We start from the raw sequence: 27116 nt of genomic DNA, 5'->3' as shown, positions 1-27116 counted from the left end.
TTTGAAAAAAACACAGCAGCAGGTTTATTAGGCTGCTGTCCCTTTAAGACCGAATGCACGGATCCAATATAGCCTTCCCTACTGTACATGCGGTTTCTTTGTTTACGTTCATTAAGATATAAACGACTATGTTTACCAGGATGGACGTTACATAAATTTGTGTGAATTTGTCTGTTCAAGCGCAAGACGTGAAGAGAATTTAATTCAAGTTGCACGCTGTCTGAGGCAGCTTTCAAGGCGTGCGCTTCAAATGTTTGCATTCATGAAACTTCTTGACCTGCAAATGTCCTGTAATAATGTAGGGAACCACTCGTTATACATAAATCACGTAACAGTTCATGTTTTACTTACATAGACAATTTAGTTTTAATCCAAATGATGATTGCGTGCTGATTGAACGATCAGCAATTAAGAGCATGCAACAGAAGTGCGCTCTCTCTTTACCTCCCATCAGTTAACGTAACAGTTAACTTATACATGCCCATTTACATATCTGAACGAGCTTCAAACTTTCCACTGATATCTGTGAAAATGGGATGCGCTTGACAAGCTCACGCGTCTGTGCCACTCAGATCCACTATGCTCAATCCACTGCTCGTTTTCCGCTTATCAGCTTGCGCACCACAGCTATATAGGCTTTGCTATATTGTGTTTCATATTTCACATATTAGATACATTTACTTCATATAATAATAATAATAATAATTCGTTACATTTATATAGCACTTTTCTGGGTCCTCAAAGCACTTCATAGACAGCCTTCTCTTTTATCCCCATTATACTCTGTTGTCAGTGTTTCTTTGTCTGGACACAAACTGTGAACACGTGTTGTATTGGTTGTTGGTATCAGAGCATTTTGAAGAGTACACGAGCGCAGTATCAGGCCCCATATCGGTATTGGTGCATCCCTAGTTATAGTCATAAATAAATACATAGCCGCTTTTGCAAAGTGGACTGTGTACATTCACTTGTTTGAGTCTGTGTTGTGCCTCAATCCTATTCCATCTCTTTCAACACTACTTTCCTGTCTATGCTCCCCTTTCCTATAAAATGAAGACAAACTGTCCAAAAGAATAATAAAAGAATTAATAAATCATTGTGCCATAATTAAACAAGACACATTGAAACTTCTGAATAAAGACATGGACAAAATTTAGTGCTGAGAACATGCTTTATTGAATCATTAACACTCAAGGAGGTTGCATATATAGATAATTCTACAATTCTACATAAAATCAAACCAAAGTGCAGGGCATTAAGATACTAAACTGTTTCTTTCTCGTTGCACAGCAGGTGGTGTTACTGCGGCACGCTTTCTTGATATTTGCCCAACAAGTGACAAGGTGAATTCTAAAGCTAACACACAAACACACAATGTTTCAAAGCAAACCTCCAAGAGGAGGCTCTGTTTCTGCAAGGAAGTACAAGATATACTTCCGTTATTGGCCAGGAGATGTTAATTTTGAAAGTTTATTCAAGCAGTCCCTTGCCAGAAACAGAGCACATTAAACATTTTTGCTCATAAAGTGCAGGCCGCTCGCACCTTGAGCATGTCATTAAAATGGTGGTATGACATAGTCAGTCAGAACACAAGGCCTAGTTGCCCTGCTTACATGAGGGTAAAATGCAAACAACACTCAAGGCCTTACGTTCAAGTAACAATGCATAAGAGTATGGTTATAATATCACTGCACGTGTAAACATGCAAGCATAACTTAGTCTCTCAGATTCAGTGTAACGTCAACAGGGAGCCTCTCTACCTGTTGAGGCAATCTTAAGACTTCAACTTATTGTTGAGGCACAGAGTTTAGTTTCAGGTTTATCAGGGTATTCGTTCCATGTGAAACTTTCTCCTGATAAACATTTAGTTCCATTTGTTTCAGTTAATATTGTTATAAATAACAATTCATACATTTTCCATAACCGTTAAATTCGGCTATATACATTATGTACATGTCACAGAAAATTGGATCAAAAATCCTAAGTCATAATTATCCAATATGGCACATTTTATAATACTTTAGACTTAAGTCTAGATTGGCATAAATTAATGTCAGGTTTGGTATAAAAATAGTTTATATTTACAGGAACAGATATCCAGGTAACTTATCAAGATTTTTTTTTCATTTCATTTAAAAAATACAAAGTCGCTTAATGAAGAAAGGGTTGGGGGTATAAATTATGGCTTTACTTTGATCGAATACTGATGGTAACAGTTGCCATGTCAGATCCATGCTCATTGGAAAGTTTGAGTGTGTATGCCCCAGCATCACTCTCTTTCACACCAGTGATGATGAGTGTGGTCAGGTCTTCTGTGGTGTCAATATGGAACCTGCTACTTTCTTCTTCACCAGGCAGTTTCTTTCCACTGCGTGACCACTCAATATGAGGTGCTGGCTCTCCAGAGAAAGCACAGGCCACCGTTAGAACCTTTCCAGTTTCAATGCTGATATCTTCAGGAAGAGCTTCAATTCTTGGAGCTAAGCCTATAAAATATAAATGTATTTAAAATTATATTATTATTGATTATTCTGCTCATCAAGCCTGCATTTATTTGATCAAAAATACAGAAAAAAGGTAATATTGTAATATATTATTACAATTTAAAATAACTGGTTTTCAATTTATTATACTTTAAATTATAATTTATTTCTGTGATGCAAAGCTGAATTTTCAGGATCATTACTCCAGTCTTCAGTGTCACATGTGACATCCAGTCTATCACATGATCCTTTAGAAATCATTCTAATATTCAGATTTATTATGAGTGTTGGAAACAGTTCTGCTGCCTAATATATTTGATGAATAAAAGGTTAAAAAGAACTGCATTTATTCAAAATAAAAAAATATTTTCTAATAATATAAATCTTCTTTGCTATAACTTTTTATCAATTTAACACACCCTTGCTGAATAAAAGTATTGATTTATTTCAAAAAAAGAAAGAAAAAAAAATTACTGACCCCAAATTTCTGACCAGTAGTGTATATTGTTGTTACAAAAGATTTCTATTTTTAAAACATTTGCTTCTTTTATTTTAATTTTTTTACTTTTTATTCATCAAAGTATCCTAAAAAAGTATCACAGGTTATGAAAAAATATTAAACAGCAGAACTGTTTCCAACTTTGATAATGAATCATCATATTAGAATGATTTCTAAAGGATCATGTGATAGACTGGAGTAATGATCCTGAAAATTCAGCTTTGCATCACAGAAATAAATGATAATTTAAAGTTTTTTTTTTTTTTAATCAAATAAATGCAGGCTTGATGAGCAGAAGAAACTTCTTTCAAAAACATTAAAAATAGTAATGTTTCCAAACTTTTGGCCTGTACTATATATATATATATATATATATATATATATATATATATATATATAATATTATTACAGCATTATTTTACAAATTCTTATGCATGTTTGTAATTAAACTGCTCCTTACCTTGAGCACTGTGGAGGGCTGCTCTAACTGAGGATTCTTCAACATGTGAATGACTTGACATTATACTGCTTGAGCTCATTGCATATACTGACTCTGATGTCATAGAGGATAAGCTAGACATCGACATAGTTTCAAATTTCATCTCAGCCATTGAGGAGCTGCTGAAGGATGCTTCTTGCATTGTGCTCTCCATGTGGATGGATTTTGAAGTAAAACTTTCATGCATGCCGCTAACAGCAGCACTTTCCTTCTTAAGAATCATTTCCTTTCCCCCATGTATTTGGGAGGACACAGATTCTGGAAAAGAAGACAATAAAGCATTGGCATTAAGGAGAATGGGCATCAAGACTTTAAATGGATAAGAATTTAATAAAATTTATGGAAAATTAAATTTACCTTGAACAACCTTATGTGTAGCCACAAATGCAGTTACTTTTGTGTAGATTGCTTGAAACACTTGACCAAGAAATGAGAATGATGTTCTTGACATTGCTCCTCCTTCACTTATGATTTCACAGGAGTATTCCCCTTGGTCACTCTCAGAAACATCAGATATATAGAGACAGCAAGTTCCATCTGCAGATGAATGAATCTGGTAGTGACTACTTTGACTGATTTTTCTGCTGTCCTTGTACCACACAACTTCTCTTACTGAGCTCTCAGCAACAAACATCATCTTAATTTTGTCTTCATAAGCTTCAGCTTTGAGTTGCTGAATGATCTTTGGTGGTGCAACCTTTGATGGGGTTGGGGATTTCACTGTAAGTGGAGATTTAACTCTTTTAGGTGACATAATCGGCTCAGGAGATTTGACTGTTGGTGGGGATTTAGCTCTCTGAGGTTCAGGAGACTTAAGGCCTGTAGGGGATTTAACTCTCAGAGGGGAGGCAACTGGCTCAGGAGACTTAACAGGAGGTGGAGATTTTACCCTGGCAGGTGAAGCTACTGGCTCAGGAGACTTCAGAGCTGTTGGAGACTTTACTCTTTGAGGGGTGGTTGGTTCAGGAGACTTAATAGGAGGTGGAGACTTTACCCTCTGAAGAGAGCCAACTGGCTCTGGTGACTTCACTCTGAATGGGGATTTGATACCCTCTGGAGATTTAATTCGAGGTTCAGGAGATTTCACACCAGTGGGTTCTGGTGATTTAATTTGGGGTTCCGGAGACTTTACTGAGGGCACAGGAGATTTTAATGAAGGCTCTGGAGATTTAACTGAGGGTACAGGGGATTTCACTAAAGGTTCTGGAGACTTTACTGATGGCACTGGGGATTTCACAGAGGGCTCTGGAGACTTTGGTGATGGCACTGGAGACTTTGGTGATGGCACTGGGGATTTCACAGAGGGCTCTGGAGACTTTACTAATGGCACTGGAGATGCAACTGATGGCACTGGAGATGTCACTGAAGGTTCTAGTGACTTCACTTGTGTGGGTGTAACTTCCTCTTTAAGTATTGGTTTGTGAATAGTCAATGTAAACCTTGCCTCTTGCTTTCCTTCCGAATTTTCTACTACTACAGTATAGCTGCCTTCATCAGAAAACTCAACTGATGAAATTTCAAAAGCAGACTTATACTGTGTTGTAGACACATGAATACGGTGTGAAGAGACAATTGTTCTTCCCTCATGCATCCATGTGACACATGGTGCTGGCTCTCCATCAATATCACAGACAAATCGTGCAGAGTCACCCTCAGATACAGTCAGAGACTGTGGTTTTGTGAGTATTTTGGCTGAAAGCGTAGCTTTAACTTTCTTTACTGATACTTCAGCAGTTGTTTTTTCTGATTCTTTTATCTTTGATTCAGATGACACATGTTTTTGAGATGTTGTATGTATTTCAGAAGATGAATATGAAGCTGATGATAGGTATTCAGTGGATGCATATCTAATTGGAGATGATGCAAGCTTCTGAGATTCATATTTTTCAAAGGCAGAAACTTCACGTCTATCAGTTAGTTTTGTTTTGGTTTCTTTGATCTCCAAATGAGTTCTTGAGGCAGAGGAAGCTCTGATTGTTGTTGAATGATAATAATCAGTTTTTGTTATATCAGGTACAAATGGTGTCGGAGCCTCTTCGTCTCTACGTCTTGAGGAGTATGTAGTAAACTCTCCACCTGAAACATCAAGAGTTCCATAGTCTGATGCCTCACCCTTTGAATTTGTGCAGACAACACGATATGTGCCACTGTCCTCTGCCTGACAGTCATTAATTTGGAGAGATAGAACTCCACTCATATTTGTGAACTGGTATTTGCTGCTCTCTTGTATTTGTTGTCCATTATGGAACCACTGGATATCAGCATCTGGCTTTGATTGAACATTCAAAGTGAATTTAGTGTTTTGACCACATGGTACACGGTGAGAACGGATTCTTACTGTGATACGTGGAGCATGGTCAAGACTGAAGGGTTGCTGAGTCACAACCTGGTACTTGCGCTCAGATTTGAGAGCTGCTTTTCTTGCTTCATATCTAGACATGATGTCAAATCTTGCAGACCTTTCAAATCTAGAGGAGGATCTGGAAGATCTTCTCTCAGTGGATACAGGACTTGGTGATCGAGGGCGTGTTCTCTCAGGGGTGGGTGATCTTCTTTCAATGAGTTCAACTTCAGCCTCTGTTGAGATGCGTGCACGGGGTTGTCTGATGAGCTCAGAGACAGGACGCATCAGTTCAATGTATGTTGGAGACAAGGATCTCCTCCTTCTCAAGAAATATGAAATGGGAGGAGGAGAGCCTCGAGCTTGCTCAGTTTTTGTTACATGTATGGTCTCTTCTACACGTCTCATTTCAGCTTTGTGAACAGGTTTTGGTGAGGCACGACGCAGTGCAGACAGCTCAAAGCGTACAGGGCTTCCACTGGGTGGGGAGGCAGAGAAGCCAAGTTCTAGTTCTTCATCAAGCTCTTGCCTCTCTTTTTCAGTTCTCTTTATTGTCAGATAGTCCTCACCCTCGAGGAGCTCCTCATCCGAAAGATCTCCTAGAGAGCGTCTTCTCAGTCTGAATGATGCCTCAGATTCTGGGGATGGTGATCGCCTTGCTGGTCGAATAGTCTCTAAATCATCTTGCGTAAGTTTTGGAATGCGCCACTTTGGTCTGTACTGATCACTTATTCTAGGCAGTGGCATGACATAAAATTGCTCCCATCTGGAAAGACGAATACGCCTCTGCCTCTTCTGAACAATTCTTTCCATTCTCTCAGGAATCTCATATTGGTCACGCAGTTTCTTGTACCATTTCATGTCAGATAACGGCACAAAGTGTTTGATCAAGTTATCTTCACCAAGAACAGTTGGATCATGTGCACGAGCTTCAGGGATTTCGTAAGGCATACGCATCTTCTTATCTTCTTCTTTTATTTTCTTTATTTCTTGATCCTCTTTATCAGAGATGTCAAACTCACCCTGCACATTCTTGGTGCTCACCGCAGGTTTATATAATTCAGCAGCTTCCTTCAAAGCCTCCTGTGCTACTGGATTGAGTGTAACAACCTCTGCCGTTGAGAACTGTTGTGCCATTTTCAGTGTCTTTTCTATTTGGTTTCTAACATATTTCTGCCTCTCTTCCTCACTCTTGAACTCCCTCCTTGTGTATGTCAGGCGTTCAACTTTGAGAGTAGCTTGACAACTTGCTGATCCAGCTGTATTTGTTGCAGTGACTCTGTATGTGCCTGAATCCTCTATGAGGGTTTCTCTGATATGTAGAACATGATAGTCTACGTCCTCTAGAACGACTTCAACTTGTGGTCTGAACTCAAGAGGTTTGCCATTTTTCTCCCATTTCAGAGTTGGTGCTGGGGTTCCTGATACTCTCAAGTCAAAGCGAACACTTTGCCCCTCAACACACTCAATATTGGCTAAGAGACGTTTGAACATTGGTCTCATAGTGTCCTCAGCAAGTAAGTGTGGTGTCACAGTGAGACGTGCCTTGCAACTATCCTCACCAAACTTGTTGTTTGCTACAACAGTGTATTCAGCATCATCACTGAGGTCAAGATTGTGTATCATGAGTTGATAAAGACCCTTGTCACTTGTGAATGTGTATTTTTTAGGATCTGGTTTGATTCTGTGCCCAGCCTTTAACCATGTAACACTTGGCTCTGGATGGACTGTTATGGTTACACCAAAGCGTACATCTTCACCAATGTATGCTGCACGGTTGTATAATGGCAAAGTAAACTCTGGTGGCCTCTGCAAAATTTTGGTTTTGTCAATTCTACGCCTTGGTTTCTTGAGTGAGCGTCCCAGATAGTATTCACGGTAGGACCGAACAGTCTCAACAAACAACTCAGCATAGGCATTGTCCTCCCTGTCTTCACTGACAACCTTGCATCTATATAATCCATCATCACATTCTTCAATGTCTTTAACATAGATGCTAGCAACTCCATTAGCATAACTGATTTCATATTTGTGGCTTGCAATCAGTTTGCGGGACCCAAAGTACCAGGTCACTTCAGTGTTTCTATCGTAGTTTTCAATGCAGCAAACAAACCTGACATGTCCTCCCTCTTCAGCAGATCCATGCATGACAGGACCCGCTCTCAAGCCTTGTTCAGGATGTCCAACTTTCACTCTACCAATGGAAACATTTCTCTGGTTTCTGTAGCCACCACCATAGGCAACACGTGCTGCTGAAACAACAGTGCTCCATTCCTTTTTCACCAGGGATTGATAGTATCTTCTGTGTCTCAAAGTCTTGATGACCTTTGAACTAATATGTTCCAATTTCATCTTGAGCCAAGGGTGCTCCAAAGCTTCGGAGGCAGTCATACGTAGCTTGCCGTCTTTAGTCAGGAGTCTGTCGACAAAGTCCATACCCTCAAGGCTGGTCTCTTTAAAGGCTTCACTATCAAACAAATACTCTGCATTTGAAATGTGCTCAACCATTTTCTGATGTGATTCAGCAGCAAATGGATTAAGTCCGCTAAGAAGGACATATGCAAGAACACCTACAGACCACATGTCAGTGGCAGTGGTTACAAAATCACTGTTGTGGATTTCAGGTGCATAGTACTCAGGGGCAGTGAACTGAATCCTGATGTTTTCTCCAGGTGTAAGCAACCTAGCTTGACCCATTTCAATTATCTTGATTGTATTGCTCTTCCTTGTGGAATAAACAATGTTATCAGGTCTGATATCAAAATGACAATAGTTGCGACTATGGAGGAACTTCAGGGCTCCACAGACTTGTCTCATATAACAAACGATTTCTTGCTCTGTGAGGTCAAAGTTTGTACCAAGGCGCTCAAAGATGTCCATACCAGACATGAATTCATATATCAGGACGTATTCTTCCAGGCTATCAAAGGATTCATGAAGATACAGAATGTTTTTATGTCTTGCAATGTTAAGTGTCTCAATCTCTCTTGCAACCAGCTCTCTATCTGCATCTTTAACTTTGATAAATTTAGCCAAGAATGTCTTCTTAGAGCTAATTTCAATACAGCGATGGACAATGCCAAACTGTCCATTGCGTGCAAGTTCCTCAGAGATTGTGTAGAGAGTTGGCAAAAGCTTGACTTTTGAATGTGGTGCCTCCTCCTTTGTAACCACTCTTGTTTCATCTACTTCTTCATCATAGTTTCGAATTGCTAACTTGTCTTCTTTTGTAGTCACAGGGTCCGTTGGCGCAGATGGATTACTCGAGCCAAATCGGTTTTCTGCAATCACACGGAACTGGTATTTTGTTTTGCCAAAGAGACTCATCACGGTGTATTGGGGCTCAGGAGTCTGAGCAACACGAATCCATCTGTCCCCAGTGGTAGGGCACTTTTCTATAATGTAATTGATAATTTCACTTCCTCCATCATTTCCAGGACTCCAAATGAGGGTGAGTGTGTCTCTGCTAATATCACTGACTTTAACATCCTTTGGTGGATCAGGGACATCAGCAACATCAAGTTCAACTGTCTGCTTATCCACGCCAAATCGATTTTTGGCACAAATTATGTAGTAGCCGGAATCCTTCCTTTGTACTCCCTTTTGGAACACCAGGGAGGTGAATGATCTTGTGAGAATGACTTGATGATAAGCTGTATTATTAATAATCTCTTGTCCCTTTTGCCATGTGACTATAGGATCAGGTTTTCCACTAATTGGAATCTTGATTGTAACCACTTCACCACGAATGGCATGAACAGCTCCCATGCCTTGGAGATGTAATGGTAAGTAAATTTTGGCAGGAACTAGAAAAAAAAAGAAAAGTAAAGGATAAGACAAAACTTAATATGGAATAGTACATTCTAAACAGTCATGCAGAATGATAAACGTATAAAGATATATATATAAAAAAAAGTACTTTGAATTGTTTTTGAGGTTGCATAACATGTTAAAAAACAAACCACCAGAAATACTTACCCTCAACCTCTAGGTTCATACTTGTGGAGATTGATCCAAGCTGGTTAGTAGCTCTAATTTGGTAAACAGCTGCATCATTCTCATCAGCATTGCTGATAACAAGTTGGAAGTAACCCCCCTTGAATTCTTGGACCTTTATTTTCTCTCCATCAGGGAAAATTTCTTTGCCGTTCTTGTACCATTTAACCACTGGCTTGGGATGTCCAATAACCTTTGTGACAAATGTGGCATTTGCCCTGTATTTGACACACATGTCCCTCAATTCTTCCTTGAAGAATGGGGCACGGAGAGCTGTATCTGATTTTGGAATGACTGGTTCTGAAATCTCACTCCAGTCACTCTCTCCACCAATATTTTCACATTTGACACGGAATTCATATTCGAAACCTTCAAGAAGGCCTTTAACAGTGTAAGATGTCTCGCGGATTTCTTCTGAAGTAACTGTAATCCATTTGTTCTGTTTCTTCTCTCTTTTTTCAAGGTAATAGTTCTTAATTTTGGCACCCCCATCACTGGCTGGTGCTTTCCAAGAAACAACACATGAATCCTTTGTTACAGAAGAAACAAATGGCTGTTGTGGGACTCCAGGTTTCTCTGTTTTAAAAAATAAAGAGGATTACATTTAATGGATTTGACAATCTATCCTTTTGTGTTTCATGCTAATTTATTGTTTTATATATATATATATATATATATATATATATATATATATATATAAAGACCACCAATTCATGAAACTTACCGAATGGACTCTTGATAATCACAACAGATGGTATCTCAAGAGGTTCACTAATTCCATACTGATTTTGTGCAGAAACCCGGAAGTAATATCCAGCACTCTCAATGAGGTTTGGAACACGACATGTGGTTCCTGGGATAGCTGAAGACACAAGATGCCATTGCTCACCCTCTTTTGCTTCACGTTTCTCTACAATGTAATTTGTGATCATTGATCCACCATCATCCTTAGGTGGTTTCCAGCTAATGATCACAGCACTCTTCAAGAGAGCATCAACAACGATTGGTCCTTCAGGCATGAGAGGTTTATCTGAAAAGTCAGGGAGATTATTTTTTACATTTGTAAATATATTTCATGCAAACAAATCTATTGGTATTTCAGTGTTTATCTGTTTAAAAATGGACCTTAATTTACCTTGGATTTCAACACGGAGGGTAGTGTCCACTGTGCCAAATTTATTGCTCATTTGTACCTTATATCTTCCAGCATTGGTCTTACGCTGGACATTTCTGATTACTAAGTGAGTGTAACTTTCTGTGTTTTCTATTATTACATTCTCAGATGGATTGAGAGGCTTCTTGCCATAGAACCACATTATTTGTGGAATAGGGCGACCAATGTAGACGACATGGAGACGTAGGCTTGTTCCACAACCAGCATAGTATTTCTCCTTCAATGGGAATCCAGGATGGAATTGCGGTGCAGCCTGCAATCGGAGCTTGCCACTAGTCTCAATTTCACCTGCCTCATTGACGGCTCTGCATGTGTACATGCCCTCATCTTCTTGTTCATCTGTTGACACTGTTATAGAGTGGTTTCGGCCATCAGAGCTCATCTTGTATTTTCGGCTCTGGATCAACTCCTTTCCATATCTATACCACTTAATTTCAGGAAGAGGTCTTCCAATAATTTGGCATGTCATTGTTCCAGATTCTCCTAGTTTAGTGGTAGTATCTTTAATTTCCTCTTTCAGGCATGGAGCCTCTCCAACTAGAGGATCAATTGAACATGTTAGTCACGTTGCATACTTTGTTAATGTATTTTTCAGAAAAAGAAATAAAATTTCATTAACTTACCACTCAGTTTTGTTTTAATGCCCATTGCTGTTCTTCTTGGTCTACTCAGTCCAGTTTCATTTTCAGCAAACACTCTGAATTCATACTCTGTTGCTTCCATGAGTCCACCCATGGTAAACTGTCTGTCCTTGGAACGCTCTTTGTTGCATTTCTTCCAGGCACTTTCCCCTGCTTGCCTGTATTCAATCCAGTACCCAAGGATTTCTTTTCCACCATCGGATTCAGGACGCAACCAGTGAATGGTTATGCAGTCCTTGGCTATAGAGATGATGTCAATCTCACCGGGTTGGCCTGGTTTATCTGTTGAACACAAAGAATAGATTAAGGATGTAAAAATACTTTAGTTTTTATTTAGGAAAATTATTAACTTCTTTGGAAGGGAGAAGAGAGGGTTACGTACCAAATGGATCTTTGCATACAACTGACTCAGATACAGGTCCAGGCTCACTTTGACCAATATCATTTTGAGCAATCACACGGAACTGGTACTCTGCATCAGGGATGAGACCAGTGAGAGTATACATTGTTGTCGTGATATGTGTCTTGTTATGACGCACCCACTTCTCAGTGGAAATCTCTCTTCTCTCAACATAGTATCCAGTGACACGAGATCCACCATCATCCTTGGGTCTTGACCAGGACAGGCCAATTGTGGTCTTTGTAACATCCATGATTTCTGGAGGGAAACTAGGAGGTTCTGGAGGACCTTTATGCAAAACGAATAAAACAATATATAATAATTAGTGTGATTTTCAATCATTTAAAAGTGGTTCTTAAGAAAATTAAAAATAAATAAATAGAAATGCTTACAAAGAGGTGTCTTTGGTGTAACAGATTCATCAGATTTGAGGGATTTGCTTATACCATACTGGTTCTCTGCTGTAACCTTGAAGTGATATTCAACATTTTCCTTCAGTCCCTTGACCACAAGTGATGTATCAACCACACGTGAGTCCACAGTGTACCAAGCTGCTTTAGGCACCTCTCGCCTCTCCACAATGTAACCAAAGATATCAGAGCCACCATCATCTGAAGGCGGTCTCCAGCTCACTCTGACTGAACGTGCCTGAATATCATCAAATTCAAGAGGACCCTCGGGTGGATCTGGCCGTCCAATTACTTTAACCTTAATATAGACAGCCTTCTTTCCACATTTGTTTTCCAACACAAGGTCATAGGTGCCAGTGTCATCTCTGTGGGCCTCCTTGATCACAAGCTCAGTACGTTCTTCACTGGTTGCAATCATAGCTCTGTGAGAAATGTCGCGACCTTCCTTTGTCCACTTGCATGTTGGGAAGGGTTTGCCCTTGATAGGCACAGATAATCTAATGACTCCTCCTTGTCTGACAACATAGCCTTCCTGGTAGATTTTATCCAACTCATAATCAGGATATTCTGAAAAGAAAATACAGTTCTTACATTACAAAAATACACTGCCATATACATGTGTGAAAGAATAATACAGTTTGTATGTGTACATATGTTTATAATAACAAATGATTATTCCCATTGTTAGGTATTTTCTCTTACCAAGCATTTCTGTAACTTTGACCACTCCTGAAATCTCAGCTGGTTCTCCAGCTCCACCAGCATTACATGCCAACACACGGAACTTGTATTCAGCTCCCTGGGGCATATGTGTCAAGGTGTATTCACAAATCTTTGTTGGTGTTGTGTTGCATTTTGTCCATTCAACCTGGTCAACCTTCTGCATCTCAATCAGATAGCCAGTTATAGCAGCACCACCCTCTTCCTCTGGAGAAGACCAGGCAAGCGAAACTGATGTTCTTGTGGTATCTGTGACTCTTGGATTCAGTGGAATACCAGGAGGCTCTGTTTAAGAGGAAAGTTGAACACATTGGTCATGTTTGGTCTACTGACAACTGATTTACTTACATTTTTACAAGCTTGTGTTGTTCCTTTGTACATACCGATAGGATCCATTGCAATAGTTGGTTTCGAGTTTGCACTTGGTTTTCCGGTTCCTCTAGAGTTGATAGCTGTCACTCTATACTCATATTCAAGGCCCTCAATAAGTCCTGTGGTTCTGTATCTTGTCATGGTAACTGGATTCTTATTGATGCGAAGCCATCTGTCGGACGCAGCCTCTTTGCGCTCAATAATGTAGCCAGCAATAGTAGAACCACCATTATCCTCAGGTGGTGTCCAAATAAGGGTCATGCCATCATGAGACACATCAAGTATTTCAGGTGTGCTTGGTGCTCCAGGTACAGCTAGAAAAAAAGGATATGAGACTAATTTAATACTTTCATTTTTAAATAATGTAAATATAAATAGAAAACACCTGAAGTAGGGGAAAAAAAAACATACTTTTGACACTCTTGCACTCAACAACGTCAGATTGCAAGAACCCGCCAATACCAAAACGATTTGTTGCAGCCACACGGAATACATATTCAGTTCCCTCCACAAGTCTTGTAAACTTGAACGTGTTTCTTGTGACAGATTCAGACACAGGCATCCATCCAGGTCGATGTGCATCACGCTGCTCAACAACATAGCCACTGACATTTGCACCTCCATCTTTCTGTGGTGGTTCCCAGCTGCAGGTGACAGATGTAGCATCAACCTCATCAATTTTCATGGGCCCAACAGGTACTCCAGGTTTATCTAGGAAAGAAATATATTTGGTCAATTTAAAAAAATACTTCAAATGTAGCTGTATACCTGTAAAACCTGTACGGAAAAGTAAAATGTAAAATTCTCACCAAGAATGATAACTTTGATGACCTCAGTTGCTGTTCCAGTGACATTTTTCACTTCAAGAGAATAGTCACCAGTATCATAAATTGTGGTTTCACGGACTGTCAATTTGGTAAATTTAGCAGTTGTCTCAATCTTGATGCGGTCAATCTTGTCCTTCATTTTGACTCCACCAAAGAACCATGAACAGACTGGTATGGGTCGACCTTTAATGGGAATGTTGAGCACAATTGGCTTACCAGCTGGCACACTGACAATCTTTTGTGGGATACCAGTCAAGTCAATTTTTGGCATAACTGTAATGAAAATAGAAATAACAATAATTAACCTTTCAAACAGACAATAAATAATACGAAAATAATTTTTTGACTGTTTTCCTTGTTTCATTTAGCAGTTTTTAATGATATCGTACCTCTCTGTTCTTGTATTGTTACAGGTGTCATGAGATCTCTGGGCTCACTGACACCTCTGCTATTTTGAGCTCTGATTCTGAAGAGATATTGCTCATTTTCATTCAGTGAGACAATTGTGTGCTGCAGCACAGATGATTTCACATTAGCAACATTCATCCAGCGGTCACTTCCAGTTTTGCACGCTTCGATGACATAGCCAGAAAGTCTGCTGCCACCATCGTGAAGTGGCTTTTCCCATCCAAGTATGGCAGTAGACTTTGTGGTATCAATGACATACAAATCTTGAGGAACAGATGGAACTTCACAAACCAGTACTGCATCTGTAATTTCACAAGGTTCTCCAATACCATATATGTTCTCAGGTAATACTCTAAAGAAGTATTGTGTTCCTTCTTCCAGCCCAGTGATTCTGTATAATGTCTTCTTGCATTCTGTTGTCACGGTTTTGTAAGATTTCATTGAAGCTTCACGCTTCTCAATTATGTAGTTGTTGATGTGAGCACCTCCATCAACAGTAGGCACTTCCCATGTGATTACAACAGACTCTTTTGTGTAATCTTTAACCTTTACTGCAGCACATGGTCCAGGAGTATCTACAAGACAGTTTTTAAACCGTTATAAGCGTTGGTTGCTCAAATTACAAACGACTTAGCCTGTTTAATATAAGTGAATGCACAGTATTCATTATTAATTGCATACATGTACTTACCATAAATCTTGACAAGAATGGTAACTATTTTCTTGCCAGATGGATTCTCTGCCTCTATTGTGTATTTTCCAGCATCATAACGATGTACCTTCTCCACTATTAAAGTTGTAGTGTTTTCTGTAGTATCTATGAATCCACGGGATTGTAGGTCAATTCCAGGCTTTCTCCAGGTAACAACTGGTGCGGGTCTTCCATTTGTAGTTACATGAAGACGTAAAGTGTTGCCAGCTCTGATGCAAACGGTTTTCTTCAGTTCATCAGGTAGTTCAATATCAGGAATTTCTGAGAAGATAACAATAACAGATTTTATGCAGTAATTCCACATAAAAAAATAGGCCTTTAGGAGCAGAAATTAGTTTAACCATCAGTGGTGTGCAGGAACGCGAGGTCTTTGCACATCACTATTGACCATTATTTTAAAAAACTTACCAATTCTTTCTGAAGGTGCAGCCTCAATACTGCCTTCACTGAATTCTCCAGTACCCATAGCATTGACTCCAGCCACTCTGAAGCTGTACTTTTTGTTACTTGCCAGACCAGTTACTGTGTACTCGGTACTGCTCAAGGTCTTCTGGGTGGCTCTATACCATTGCTCTGTTCCCTCCTCCAGAATTTCAACAACATAGCCCGTGACATCAGATCCGCCATCATACATCGGTCGTGTCCATGTCATACTAATACTGTGCTTTGTGGTGTCTGTAATACGGGGAACTGACGGTGGAGCTGGGGTATCTGTAAAATGACGGCAGGTTAACTGTTACTATATTCTATGCATTTAATCGTTTCTTTGGGCCATGCAGTTCAGTGTTACTCACATGTTGGGTCTTTACAGTGAGCATACTGAGATGCATCACTTGGAATGCTGGTGCCAGCTGCATTGACGGCTGCAACACGGAATTGATAATCGCTACCCTCAAGGAGACCAGTGATCTTGAGGCGTGTATCATAAATGGTGTAGGTTTTGTTCACTCTTGTCCATCTGACACTGCTTGTCTCACGTTTATCCACAAGGTAGTTTTTGATTTCACTTCCACCATCACTCTCTGGCTTAAGCCACTCAATAATGACATGCTCTTTTCCAACAGCAGTAATCTCTGGTGCTCCAGGAGGTGTTGGAACAGCTTTAATGTAAATTACAAACTAATGTTAATATTTTATCCTTGGTCCTGTAGGTAAACCTAAATTATTAATGGAAACACTAATACATAATAATTGTAATTAAACTTACTGTATGCATTTCTTGCAATAACTGGTTCAGACTCTAGGGGCACACCGGGCCCGTACTTATTTACACCTCTGACACGGAAAATGTACTCATTGTTCTTGATCAGTTTTGTGCTGACACAAGACAGAGTCTTGCATTCATTTTCCATGATGACCCAGTTGAGTCTGCTGGTCTCACGTCTTTCAACAATATAATGAGTGACATGATCTCCACCATCCTCAAAGGGGATCTTCCAGGAAACTGAACATTTCTCCTCTGTGACCCTGCTGATTGTTATTGTTCCCTCAGGTGGACCAGGTGTATCTTGAATATAAAATATTTTCTCATTAAATATACATCCAATAAATGGTATTTTGACTGAAACATGTGATTTATTATGTTCTTACCAAGTACTTTAACATTGACAGCAGCTGTTTTGATTCCACTTGCATTCTTCACAGTAAGGATGTATCTTCCGGTATCATTTCTATCACATGACTTAATGATTGCCATCGCTCTTGTACTTGTGTACGTCAGTGAGTATTTCTCTCCAAGATCCAGCTCCTTATCACCCTTGGCCCAAAAAACCTTAGGCTCTGGTTTTCCACCAACAGCAGCATCAAGAACAAGGTCTGATCCTGCTCTAATAGTGATTGTCTCACCCACAAGTTTACTGTCCAGCTCAGCCTTTGGTGGTGCTGAAATAAATAAATAACATATATTAACACATATTCAAAACAGTATACAGTATATGTGTGTTTCTACACATACTGTAAGCATGCATCAATTAAGGAAACCATCTTACTATATTCATCTTTGCATGTGAGAAATCCTGTCGATTCAGATGGCTTACTGTGGACTCCAGCACCATTTCTGGCAATAACACGGAATTCATACTCCTCTCCGTCATGGAGTGATGTAATAGTGAAGAAGTTTTCTGTGATTGTAGTGTAGTTGCATTTTAACCAACGAGCTTCTTCATCATCACTGGATGCCCTGCGTTCAACAACATATCCAACAATCTTGCTACCACCGTCATTGAATGGTATAGACCATTTAATAGACACCGAGGTCTTGGTTACATCATAAACCTCTGGTTTGCCAGGTGGATCTGAAAATGCAGACAAAAACATGTGATAAAGATTAAGCCATGAATAAAAATAACACATAAAAGATAGTAGAACATAACAAAAAACTTACCAACTGGATTTAGAGCCAGTACTGGCCTTGATGGTTCACTTGCTTTACTCAAACCAGCAATGTTCATTGCATATACTCTGAACTGATACTCAAGGCCCTCAATAAGGCTGGAGACCTTGTAGTGACACTCAAGGCAAGGAATCTTGTTCTCCCTCACCCACAAAATGGTATTACGCTCTTTCTTCTCAATCCAGTATCCAGTTACTTGGCTTCCACCATCATTATATGGCACATCCCAGCGGATAGAAATTGCATTAGCAGACACTGAAACTACATCTGGGCGGGTTGGTGGGCTTGGTGAAACTGAAAACAGAAATGTAACATTTATCAGACAGGAGACAACAAAAATAAATACTAAATTGTTTATGTTCCATTTCATCAATGGATAAAGTTATATACAATACCAAATACTTACTGAATGGATGCTCAGCAACAATAGCTTGAGATTCAATAGACTTGCTAACACCAAACTTGTTCTCAGCACAGACTCTGAAAGTGTACTCCATGTACTTAGTGAGATGAGTTACTTTGATGGTGGTCCGTTTCACACTTGAATTCACAACCTGCCATGTGGTGGAGCCAGACTCACGTTTCTCAACAATATAATTGGTTATGTCCGTTCCACCATCATCTGTAGGTTCTTCCCAAGTCAATACACAGGATTCTGATGATATTCCTGAAACCTTAACAGGTCCATTTGGTGGGGTCGGTCTACCAAAGACAATGACGGTGACAGTGAATGTCTTTGATCCAGCTGAATTTTCAAGCATGAGATAATACTTTCCACTGTCACCTCTCTTGGCATCCTTAACCAGTAGAGTGGTTCTGCCTTTAGAAATCTTAATTGAGACTCTGTCTGTTTCTTTGAGTTTCATTTCTTCAAGTTTCCATGTTACCTTGGGGGCTGGTCTGCCACTGATTGGAATATCAATGGCAAATGAATTTCCAGTTTTGCAAGTGATGAGCTGTTTATCTATGCCACTGAGATCCGCTGTTGGCTCAATACGTGGCTCCTTTATGATGACAGAGGCTAGGGCATCTCGTGGATGACTAATGCCAGCATCATTCTGAGCCTTGACACGAAACTCGTATTCTGTGTTCTCAACCAAGCCTTCAAGAACCATTTTCACAGATTTAGTTTGACCACCTACAACCCAGTGATCAGAGCCCTTCTTTCTAGTCTCAACAATGTATCCAGTAATACGGCTTCCACCATCATGCTCAGGCTTCATCCATACTAAGCTGGCTGTTGAGGATGTAGTATCAATGATATCCAGTCGTTTAGGTGGTGCAGGCTCTTCTGTGGCTATAATAGGCTCTGTCATTTCAAATGGCTCACCTTTGCCATATTGATTTTCAGCGATAACCCTGAAGAAGTATGCTACGCCAATATCAAGTTTGGTCACTCTCAGGATTTGACGTGTGCACTTTTCACTGACCTCTTGCCAACTTAATCGACTTGCCTCTCGCTTCTCAACAATGTAATGATGAACGCGTGCACCTCCATCATTGGATGGTGCATCCCACATGAGTGTCAGAGCACCTCTTGTCACATCCTTGAATGAGAGAGGTCCTGGTGGTCCAGGTGTGTCCAACACTTTGACTGTTAATGTAATAGCTTTACGACCACTGTTGTTTTCAAGAGAGAGTGTATACTTTCCAGCATCATACCTGGTGCAATTTTCAATTGTCAAAGTGCTGAATGTGTCTGTGGTATTAATATCCACCATTATGCCAAGATCTCCATCTGCCTTTGTCCATGTGGCAAGTGGGGCTGGCTTTCCACGGAAGGGAATATGAAGTGAGACTGTTCCGCCGTTCTTCACAATATGTGTCTGCTTGAAGTTTGCATCTATATCAATTTCTGGTGAAGTCAGTCTATCAACAGTTTGTACTACATTAGGAGTCTCAGAGAATTCTCCCTTGCCAGCACCATTGACTGCACAAACACGGAATTTATATTCTTCACCAGGTTCTAACTCTGTTACTTTGTAATGTGTATGGATGCAAGTCTGATTGTTGACTCTGTGCCATTCCTCAAGGCTAGCCTTGCACATCTCAATAATGTAACCAATGATTTCCATGCCACCGTCAAACACTGGTTTTGTCCATTCCAAAGTAACAGATGTCTTTGTGGAATCAATGACCTTCACTAACGTTGGTGCACTGGGTGCACTTGTTGGTTCTCTACACTTGAACAATCTGGATGTACCACTTGCAGGTCCAATTCCAGCACCATTTTCAGCCATAACACGGAATTCATATTCATTTCCTTCTGTAAGATTTGTAACTCTGTGCCTTAGTTCAGTTATTGGTCTCTTTGCGGAAACCTTCAACCATCTTAAGCTCTTCTTCTCTCGTCTTTCAAGAATGTATTGCTTAATCTCATTTCCTCCATCATGTCTTGGTCTTGTCCAGCATAGAGTGATACTGTTTCCTGTTACATGAGTGCAGTCAGGTGTTCCGGGAGCATCTGGTACCGCTGTTAGATATCAAAAAGGAATGCGTTTAAGTCAAGAATGAACAGTACTAAATTAGAAAATGATTGGATCAAGAGCAACTATTTTTACTTACTGTACTGCATTTGAGCAATGATTGAATCAGACTCTAGTGGCTTGCCCACACCAAATTTATTGACAGCAGATACACGGAACTGATATTCATTGCCTTTGATCAGTTTTGTGGCATTGAAGGAGCAGGCTTCACACTTAGATGTTACAAGCGCCCATGAAATTCTGGAAGTTTCACGCTTCTCAATCAAATAATTAATGATAGGTGCACAACCATCATTTTCAGGTGGGCTCCACCAAAGAGTAGCTTTCTCTGCAGATATATTTGTGAAGCGAAGAGGGCCTTCAGGTGGTCCAGGGGTATCTGAATAACACAGAGTAGAAATAAGCAACGACTAAATCCAGAACAACTTTATTAAAACTATAAATCAAAATTGATTTTAGATTATACCTTGTACTCTGACAAGAACATCCACTTTTGTTGTGCCTGAACTGTTCTTGGCCTCAACTGTGTAGATACCACGGTCATTCCGGTCAGCATCTCTGATGAACAGTGAGCTTGATCCAATAACAGTCGTGATGTCAACCAGCATTTTGTCTACTTCCTTTCCATCTTTATACCATGTGACTTGAGGGACAGGACGTCCACTTATACTGCAGCTGAGTTTAATGTTTTCTCCGGCCTTGATGGTGAGGGTCTTCTCAGCTTCAAACACAATCTCAGGGATGACTGAAAAAGAAAATGTTTTTAGTTTTTTTATGAATGTCTCCTAGATTTTGCCTGACACAGGCTGCCTGACACAAACCTAAAATGACACTGTTTTTTGCATTTGAATGTGGATTTTTTATTTAAATTAGAACAATATTCGAAATTTGAATAAAAATTGTACAGCTCTAATGTAGAACAATTTATATCGAATAATGCCTTTGTAATTACATACCACTTTCATCCTTGGTCATGATGTAGCCAGATGACTGAGAGGGTGGACTAACTGTTCCAACAGCATTCCTGGCAATTACCCTAAACTCAAAGCGATCACCAGCAGCAAGGCCTGTTACTGTAAACTGACATTCGCTGATGTCAATGAAATTGCATCTCAACCAACGTGCTCTTCCTTGACGCCTTTCAACACTGTATGCCACAATTCTACTTCCTCCATCACGTTTTGGTGGTTCCCAATTAAGTGTTACAGAGTCTCTTGTAACATCAATGCAGTTAGGGGTGCCAGGAGGATCTAAAGAAAAAAAGAAAAAGATATTTGGAAAATAAGAAAATAAGGAACTTTGGCAAAAAGATGCATTCTGTGAAGTAATTAAAACCATAAGCATTGACAAAAGCTTATCGTAGAATGAATGTTACAAAGACAATACTAAGACTTACCAACAGGGGAAATTGCCAGTTTGTGCTTGCTCTGTTCACTGACTGGACTCATGCCGGCATTGTTTTGTGCATAAACTCTGAATGAATACTCCAGACCTTCAAGAAGTCCAATTGCTCTGTATTCTCGTCCAGAGATAACATTGGAATTCACTTTCATCCACAATAAGCTGTTCCTATCTTTTTTCTCAAGATGGTATCCAGTGATTGGAGAACCACCATCAAATCCTGGGGCATCCCACTGAATAGTCATGCCATCACTTGTCACATTGAATACTACAGGTTTTCCTGGTGGACCTGGTGGCTTATATTGGTGTTGAGCAACCACATCTGATGAGGTTAGAGGCTCGCTCACTCCATATTTGTTCTCTGCACGTACCCTAAACTGGTATTCAGTACCCTTAAGCAATTTTGTTATCTTGAATGTGTTCCTGACCACACTAGAGCAAACCATCTTCCATGCTGCTTGACATGTCTCTCGCTTTTCTACACTATAGCAGGTGACCTCTCCTCCACCATCTTCCTGGGGTTGATCCCATGAGATTATAATACTCTGGGCTTTAATTTCATCAAAACGGATTGGGCCTATAGGCTGAGATGGTGGCCCAAGTGTAATCACTTTGATGTCAAAGAAGTTCTTGACAAGTTTGTTATCAAGGACCAAGGTGTATTTTCCTGCATTGTCCTTTCTTGCATTTCTTACAATGAGACTTGCCTTGTTTTCTGTTTGCCTGAAACGAACTTGATCGCTTTCCTTGAGTGGAACATCATCTTTCATCCACTGAATAGTTGGTTTAGGTTTACCTTTGTAGGGCAAGTCAATATTTACATTTTGTCCAATGCGAACGCTTAATTCTGCGTTAGGATAGTCAATAAGGTTTGCCTCAGGCGGTATAAGGAAGTCCTTTACAGTAATGGGTCCAATTTGAGAGAAGTCACTGCGACCCTTCTCATTTTTCGCAAATACTCTAAAGTAAATTTCTGAAAGCTCTTTAAGGTGTGTTACCTCATAGTGGCAACATCTGCATGTACCACCAATGCTCCAGGCATCTTCTTCCTTTGTCTTCTTCTCAATAATGTACTCAGAAATGTGGCTGCCACCATCATGATCAGGTTTGGTCCATGCCAAAGATACAGATGTATTAGTTGAGTCCACCAGTACAATATCTTTTACAGCACCAGGCATCTCAGTTGCTCTCACAGGCTGTGTAGTCTCACAAGGATCACCAACGCCATATTCATTTTCAGCAGAAACACGGAAGAAATAGGAAATTTCTTCAGAAAGACCATCAACTTTGTATGTTGTATTGGCACATTCATTTGTCACAATGGTGAATGCCTTCATTTTAGCATCCTTCTTTTCAACTATGTAATTTGTGATTGAAGAGCCACCATCAATATAAGGTGGTTCCCAGCTCAGTGTGAGTTTACCTCGTGTTACATTCTTCACGATCAACCTATTACAAGCAGAAGGTGTGTCCAATACTTTAACAGACACAGTAATGGTTTTTGGCTCTCCGACCCCATTTTCAATTTCAAGAAGGTATTTGCCAGTATCATCCCTCGTGACTTTTGGAATGATGAGTGTAGTTGAGTATTCTGTGTTTTTGATGCCATATCTTGCATCCCCACTAATGTTCTTGTCTCCCTTCCTCCATGTTACATTTGGAGCAGGTCTACCCTTAAGAGGGATTACAATCTCCACATCTCTACCAGCCTTTGCTATGTATTGAGTTGACATTGACATATCAAGATCCACATCCGCCTCCTCTGTTAAAATGAAAGAAGAACATATTTGATCAGGTTCACAGGATCATAAAATAATTTGAATAAACTTTTTTATTGCTTCACAGTTAGAAAGTACAAACCCAGAATATCTTTGGCTTGCACTGGCTGCATCATCTCAATTGAACGTCCAGATCCAACACAATTAACAGCAGAGACACGGAAAAAGTAGTACACTCCAGGTTTCAAGTGGGATACTACAAACTCAGTTGTCCTTACTTCTCCTTTAGAACTTATAGTGACCCATTCTGTCTCGTCAGCCATTCTTTGTTCAACAACGTAGCTTGTGATTTCACTGCCACCATCATAGACAGGCTTCACCCATCTAAGGGTAATGGATGTCTTTGTTGAATCAACAACTGTGAGCTTGGTTGGCTCACTTGGTGGATCTAAAATAGCAATTAGTAAATATAACAAATTCTGTTTTAAATATCATTGCATACTTTGCACACAATTAATGCACATTCAGGAAAATAAAACATTAAAAAATAAACCACAAAAAAGCTTACCAATTGGGTCATAAGCTTTGTAGAAGATGGACGCATCAGAATATGGGCCTGCACCAGCTTTGGTGATTGCACAGACACGATACTGATATTCATTTCCTTCTGTGAGGTTGCTGACTTTCTGTCTGGTATCACGAATCGTATCTTTAATAACCTTAAACCACTGTAGACTTTTCTTCTCGCACTTCTCCAAGTAATATCCATCAATGTCACTGCCACCATCCAAACTTGGTCTTTCCCATACCACAGTCATTGTTGATCTTGTAATCATTGTGACTTGTGGTTTAGAAGGCTGACTAGGAGGAACTGTTGGGCAAAATGAATCACATTAGGTCACAAATTTAATGGTAATAATAAAAATGTTAGATTAAAATTTTTCTTACCAAAGGAATTCTGTGCAATTACTGGTCTAGATTCCAGAGGATCTCCGACTCCATATTTGTTCACACCACGAACACGGAATATGTATTCATTGCCCTTAATTAGCCTTGGGACAGTGACAATGCAGTCTTCTAGTTTTTCTGAGATAATGGACCACAAAATTCTGCTTGTCTCACGTTTCTCCACAATGTAGTGGGTAACCATTGCACCACCTTCGTCAGCTGGAGGGTCCCACATGATGGTCATAGTACCTGCTGTGATTTTCTTGAACTCTATGTCTCCAGCAGGGGGTCCTGGTTTGTCTGATGAAGGTGAGCAAAAATGTAGCAATAAATGTTCAAATTAGGGCTATCAAAGCTAATGATTTAAGGCATGCAATGAATTAAATGTATTTAATACAGCTATTTTTTTCTTGATTCCTTAAAATTAAAATAACTACATAATAAAATGTAATTTAAAAATAAAATGATTCATGGAAATAGTGTTAGATATAATGCAAGTTATTAAAAGATATTTAGCAGTAAACTTTGCAACATACCTTGGACAAGTACTCTGACAGCAGCATACGCTGAGCCTAAAGAGTTCTTGATCTTAAGTTCATATGTTCCAGTGTTCAAACGGGTGGCTTCCCTGACTGAGATGCATGCAGAGTCAGTGGTGTTGGAGATAGAAATCTGACCTCCAGACTCTAGCTCTTTTCCATCCTTGTACCATTCAATTGTTGGTTGAGGTTTAGCAATAATACCTATTTTAAGCTGAACTGTAGCACCTGCTTTGTATTTTACAACATCAAGATATTCTTGAGGAAGTTCAATCTCAGGGGCACCATAAGTGTCCACGCATTCGACTGGTCCAACAGTTGCTGATGGGTTACTAATGGAGCCAACTGCATTCTTAGCCATGACCCGGAATTCATAAGATTCATTCTGAGTCAAGCCTGATACGGTGAACTTTGTGTCAGTAACATTTGTCAAATTAGCTTTTGACCATCTGCCTTTTGGACCATCTTTACTTTCAATCAAATATCCAGTAATTTTACTTCCTCCATCATATGAGGGTTTCTGCCAGGCAAGGCTAATTGAACTCTTTGTGATATCAGTTACTCTAAGGTTGTTTGGAGGTTCTGTTGGGGAAAAAACAGTGGTAATTAATGTTAATTAGAATTTTCTCAATGGATTAAACTATAATTATTAATACTAATGGTTCAAGTATATGGAACAATCAATTTAAAGGGAACTAAATGCTTACCACATGCATCAATTGCAAGCACAGGATCTGAGGGCATGCTAACTGGACCAATACCAGCAGCATTTTCAGCTGCAACCTTGAACTCATAGATCAGACCAGCGTTCACGTTTGATACTTTGAAGTGTGTAGCACGGACAACAGTTGTGTTAACTTTCTGCCAAAGAATGCTATTTCTGTCTTTCATCTGAAGGTGATATCCAAATACATGGCTTCCACCATCTGAAGATGGCTCCTTCCAGTTAACAGTAATACTTTCCTTTGTTACCGCTGATACCCATGGTTGTGAAGGTGCCACGGGGAGTGCTGAAACAAAATGTCATAGGTTTTTATAGATGCTTAATGGGGATACATTTGTATTTACCAATTTGCTGCTTATGATGTAGAGAAGCATTTTACTCACTGTATGGAAGACTGACTGTAACAGTTTGTGAATCAATGTGCTCACTGATGCCAAAGCGATTCTCAGCCCTGATTCTAAACTGGTACTCAATTCCAGTAATCAGCTTCATGATCTTGATTGTGCACCTTGCAACAGCAGATGATACTTCTTTCCAGTTTGCAGTAGTCGTCTCACGTTTGAGAACGATGTAGTTGGTGATTGGGCTACCACCATCATATGCGGGAGGCAACCACTTCAGATTGACACTGTCCTCTGTGACATCATACATTTCAATAGGGCCAACTGGAGGACTTGGTCTGTCAAGGACCACAATATTCACAAAAGACTTTGTGGTCCCACTGGAGTTGGAGGCTGTGATATCATATCTGCCCCTGTCCGAAGCAACACTCTCACGCAAAAAAAGGATAAGGGAGTCAGTTGTCACGTCAGAGTTAAATCTCATGGTTGACTTTAGAACCTGTCCATCCTTAGAGAGGGATACTTTTGGTAACGGTTTACCACTGAGGGGGATCTCAATCTTCAGATTTGAACCTGCTTTAACATAGGTAGTGTTATGTTGGAAGTCCTTCATGTTAATTTCAGGCGCCTCTGTTGATTAAAGAAAGCAACAAGATTACATATAATTTAACATCATATAAAATAAAACATTACGCAAGTGTAAAAAGGAAACATCGTTAATAATAAATAACTTACCCAGCTGATCTTTTACAAACACAGGTAAAACCATGTCTTTGGGATCGCTAAGTCCTGCATGGTTTTCAGCCCGTACTCGGAAGTAGTATTCAGCATTCTCTCTCAATCCATAGACAACAAAGTGAGTCGATTTGGTGGAACCACACTTAATCCACTTCTGTTGACCTTTTTCAAGAGCCTCAACCAGGTAATTTGTAATTCTGCTACCTCCATCGTGTTCTGGTTTAAGCCATGCGAGTGAGACACTGTCTTTTGTGACATCAGTGACTCCAAGCTTGGGCGGTGGACTTGGTTTTTCTAAAATTAAACATAAAAAGTAACATAAGTATAAGAAACAAAAATATGAATCA

General features: G+C 39.8%; 1 protein-coding gene across 1 annotated transcript in view; it reads right to left on the bottom strand.

The window, feature by feature from the left end:
- Positions 1 to 1160: 1160 nt before the first annotated feature.
- The window catches only part of ttn.2 (titin, tandem duplicate 2), a 167306-nt gene continuing 141350 nt past the window's right edge, over positions 1161 to 27116 (bottom strand). The window contains exons 208-240 of the mRNA XM_084421002.1: positions 26767 to 27063; positions 26074 to 26661; positions 25674 to 25976; positions 24964 to 25548; positions 24428 to 24727; positions 24048 to 24350; positions 23622 to 23927; positions 21757 to 23523; positions 21317 to 21610; positions 20827 to 21105; positions 20440 to 20739; positions 18281 to 20347; positions 17866 to 18168; positions 17471 to 17776; positions 17073 to 17363; positions 16690 to 16989; positions 16277 to 16582; positions 15891 to 16193; positions 15462 to 15743; positions 14752 to 15345; positions 14345 to 14635; positions 13947 to 14246; positions 13547 to 13849; positions 13146 to 13448; positions 12426 to 13010; positions 12016 to 12321; positions 11616 to 11915; positions 10954 to 11529; positions 10543 to 10848; positions 9801 to 10394; positions 3839 to 9628; positions 3443 to 3739; positions 1161 to 2486 (exon numbers count right to left, since the gene is read on the bottom strand). Coding sequence (XP_084277128.1) covers positions 2188 to 2486; positions 3443 to 3739; positions 3839 to 9628; positions 9801 to 10394; positions 10543 to 10848; positions 10954 to 11529; positions 11616 to 11915; positions 12016 to 12321; positions 12426 to 13010; positions 13146 to 13448; positions 13547 to 13849; positions 13947 to 14246; positions 14345 to 14635; positions 14752 to 15345; positions 15462 to 15743; positions 15891 to 16193; positions 16277 to 16582; positions 16690 to 16989; positions 17073 to 17363; positions 17471 to 17776; positions 17866 to 18168; positions 18281 to 20347; positions 20440 to 20739; positions 20827 to 21105; positions 21317 to 21610; positions 21757 to 23523; positions 23622 to 23927; positions 24048 to 24350; positions 24428 to 24727; positions 24964 to 25548; positions 25674 to 25976; positions 26074 to 26661; positions 26767 to 27063 — 20324 coding nt within the window. The 3' untranslated portion in view covers positions 1161 to 2187. The remainder of the gene's footprint in view (positions 2487 to 3442; positions 3740 to 3838; positions 9629 to 9800; positions 10395 to 10542; positions 10849 to 10953; positions 11530 to 11615; positions 11916 to 12015; positions 12322 to 12425; positions 13011 to 13145; positions 13449 to 13546; positions 13850 to 13946; positions 14247 to 14344; positions 14636 to 14751; positions 15346 to 15461; positions 15744 to 15890; positions 16194 to 16276; positions 16583 to 16689; positions 16990 to 17072; positions 17364 to 17470; positions 17777 to 17865; positions 18169 to 18280; positions 20348 to 20439; positions 20740 to 20826; positions 21106 to 21316; positions 21611 to 21756; positions 23524 to 23621; positions 23928 to 24047; positions 24351 to 24427; positions 24728 to 24963; positions 25549 to 25673; positions 25977 to 26073; positions 26662 to 26766; positions 27064 to 27116) is intronic.

This window comes from Rutilus rutilus, assembly GCF_951802725.1.
Source record: "Rutilus rutilus genome assembly, chromosome: 10".
In the NCBI taxonomy this organism is placed as follows: Eukaryota; Metazoa; Chordata; class Actinopteri; order Cypriniformes; family Leuciscidae; genus Rutilus; species Rutilus rutilus.
The sequence above is the reverse complement of the archived record's forward strand: the minus strand, read 5'-3'. Positions and strand labels throughout refer to the sequence as shown.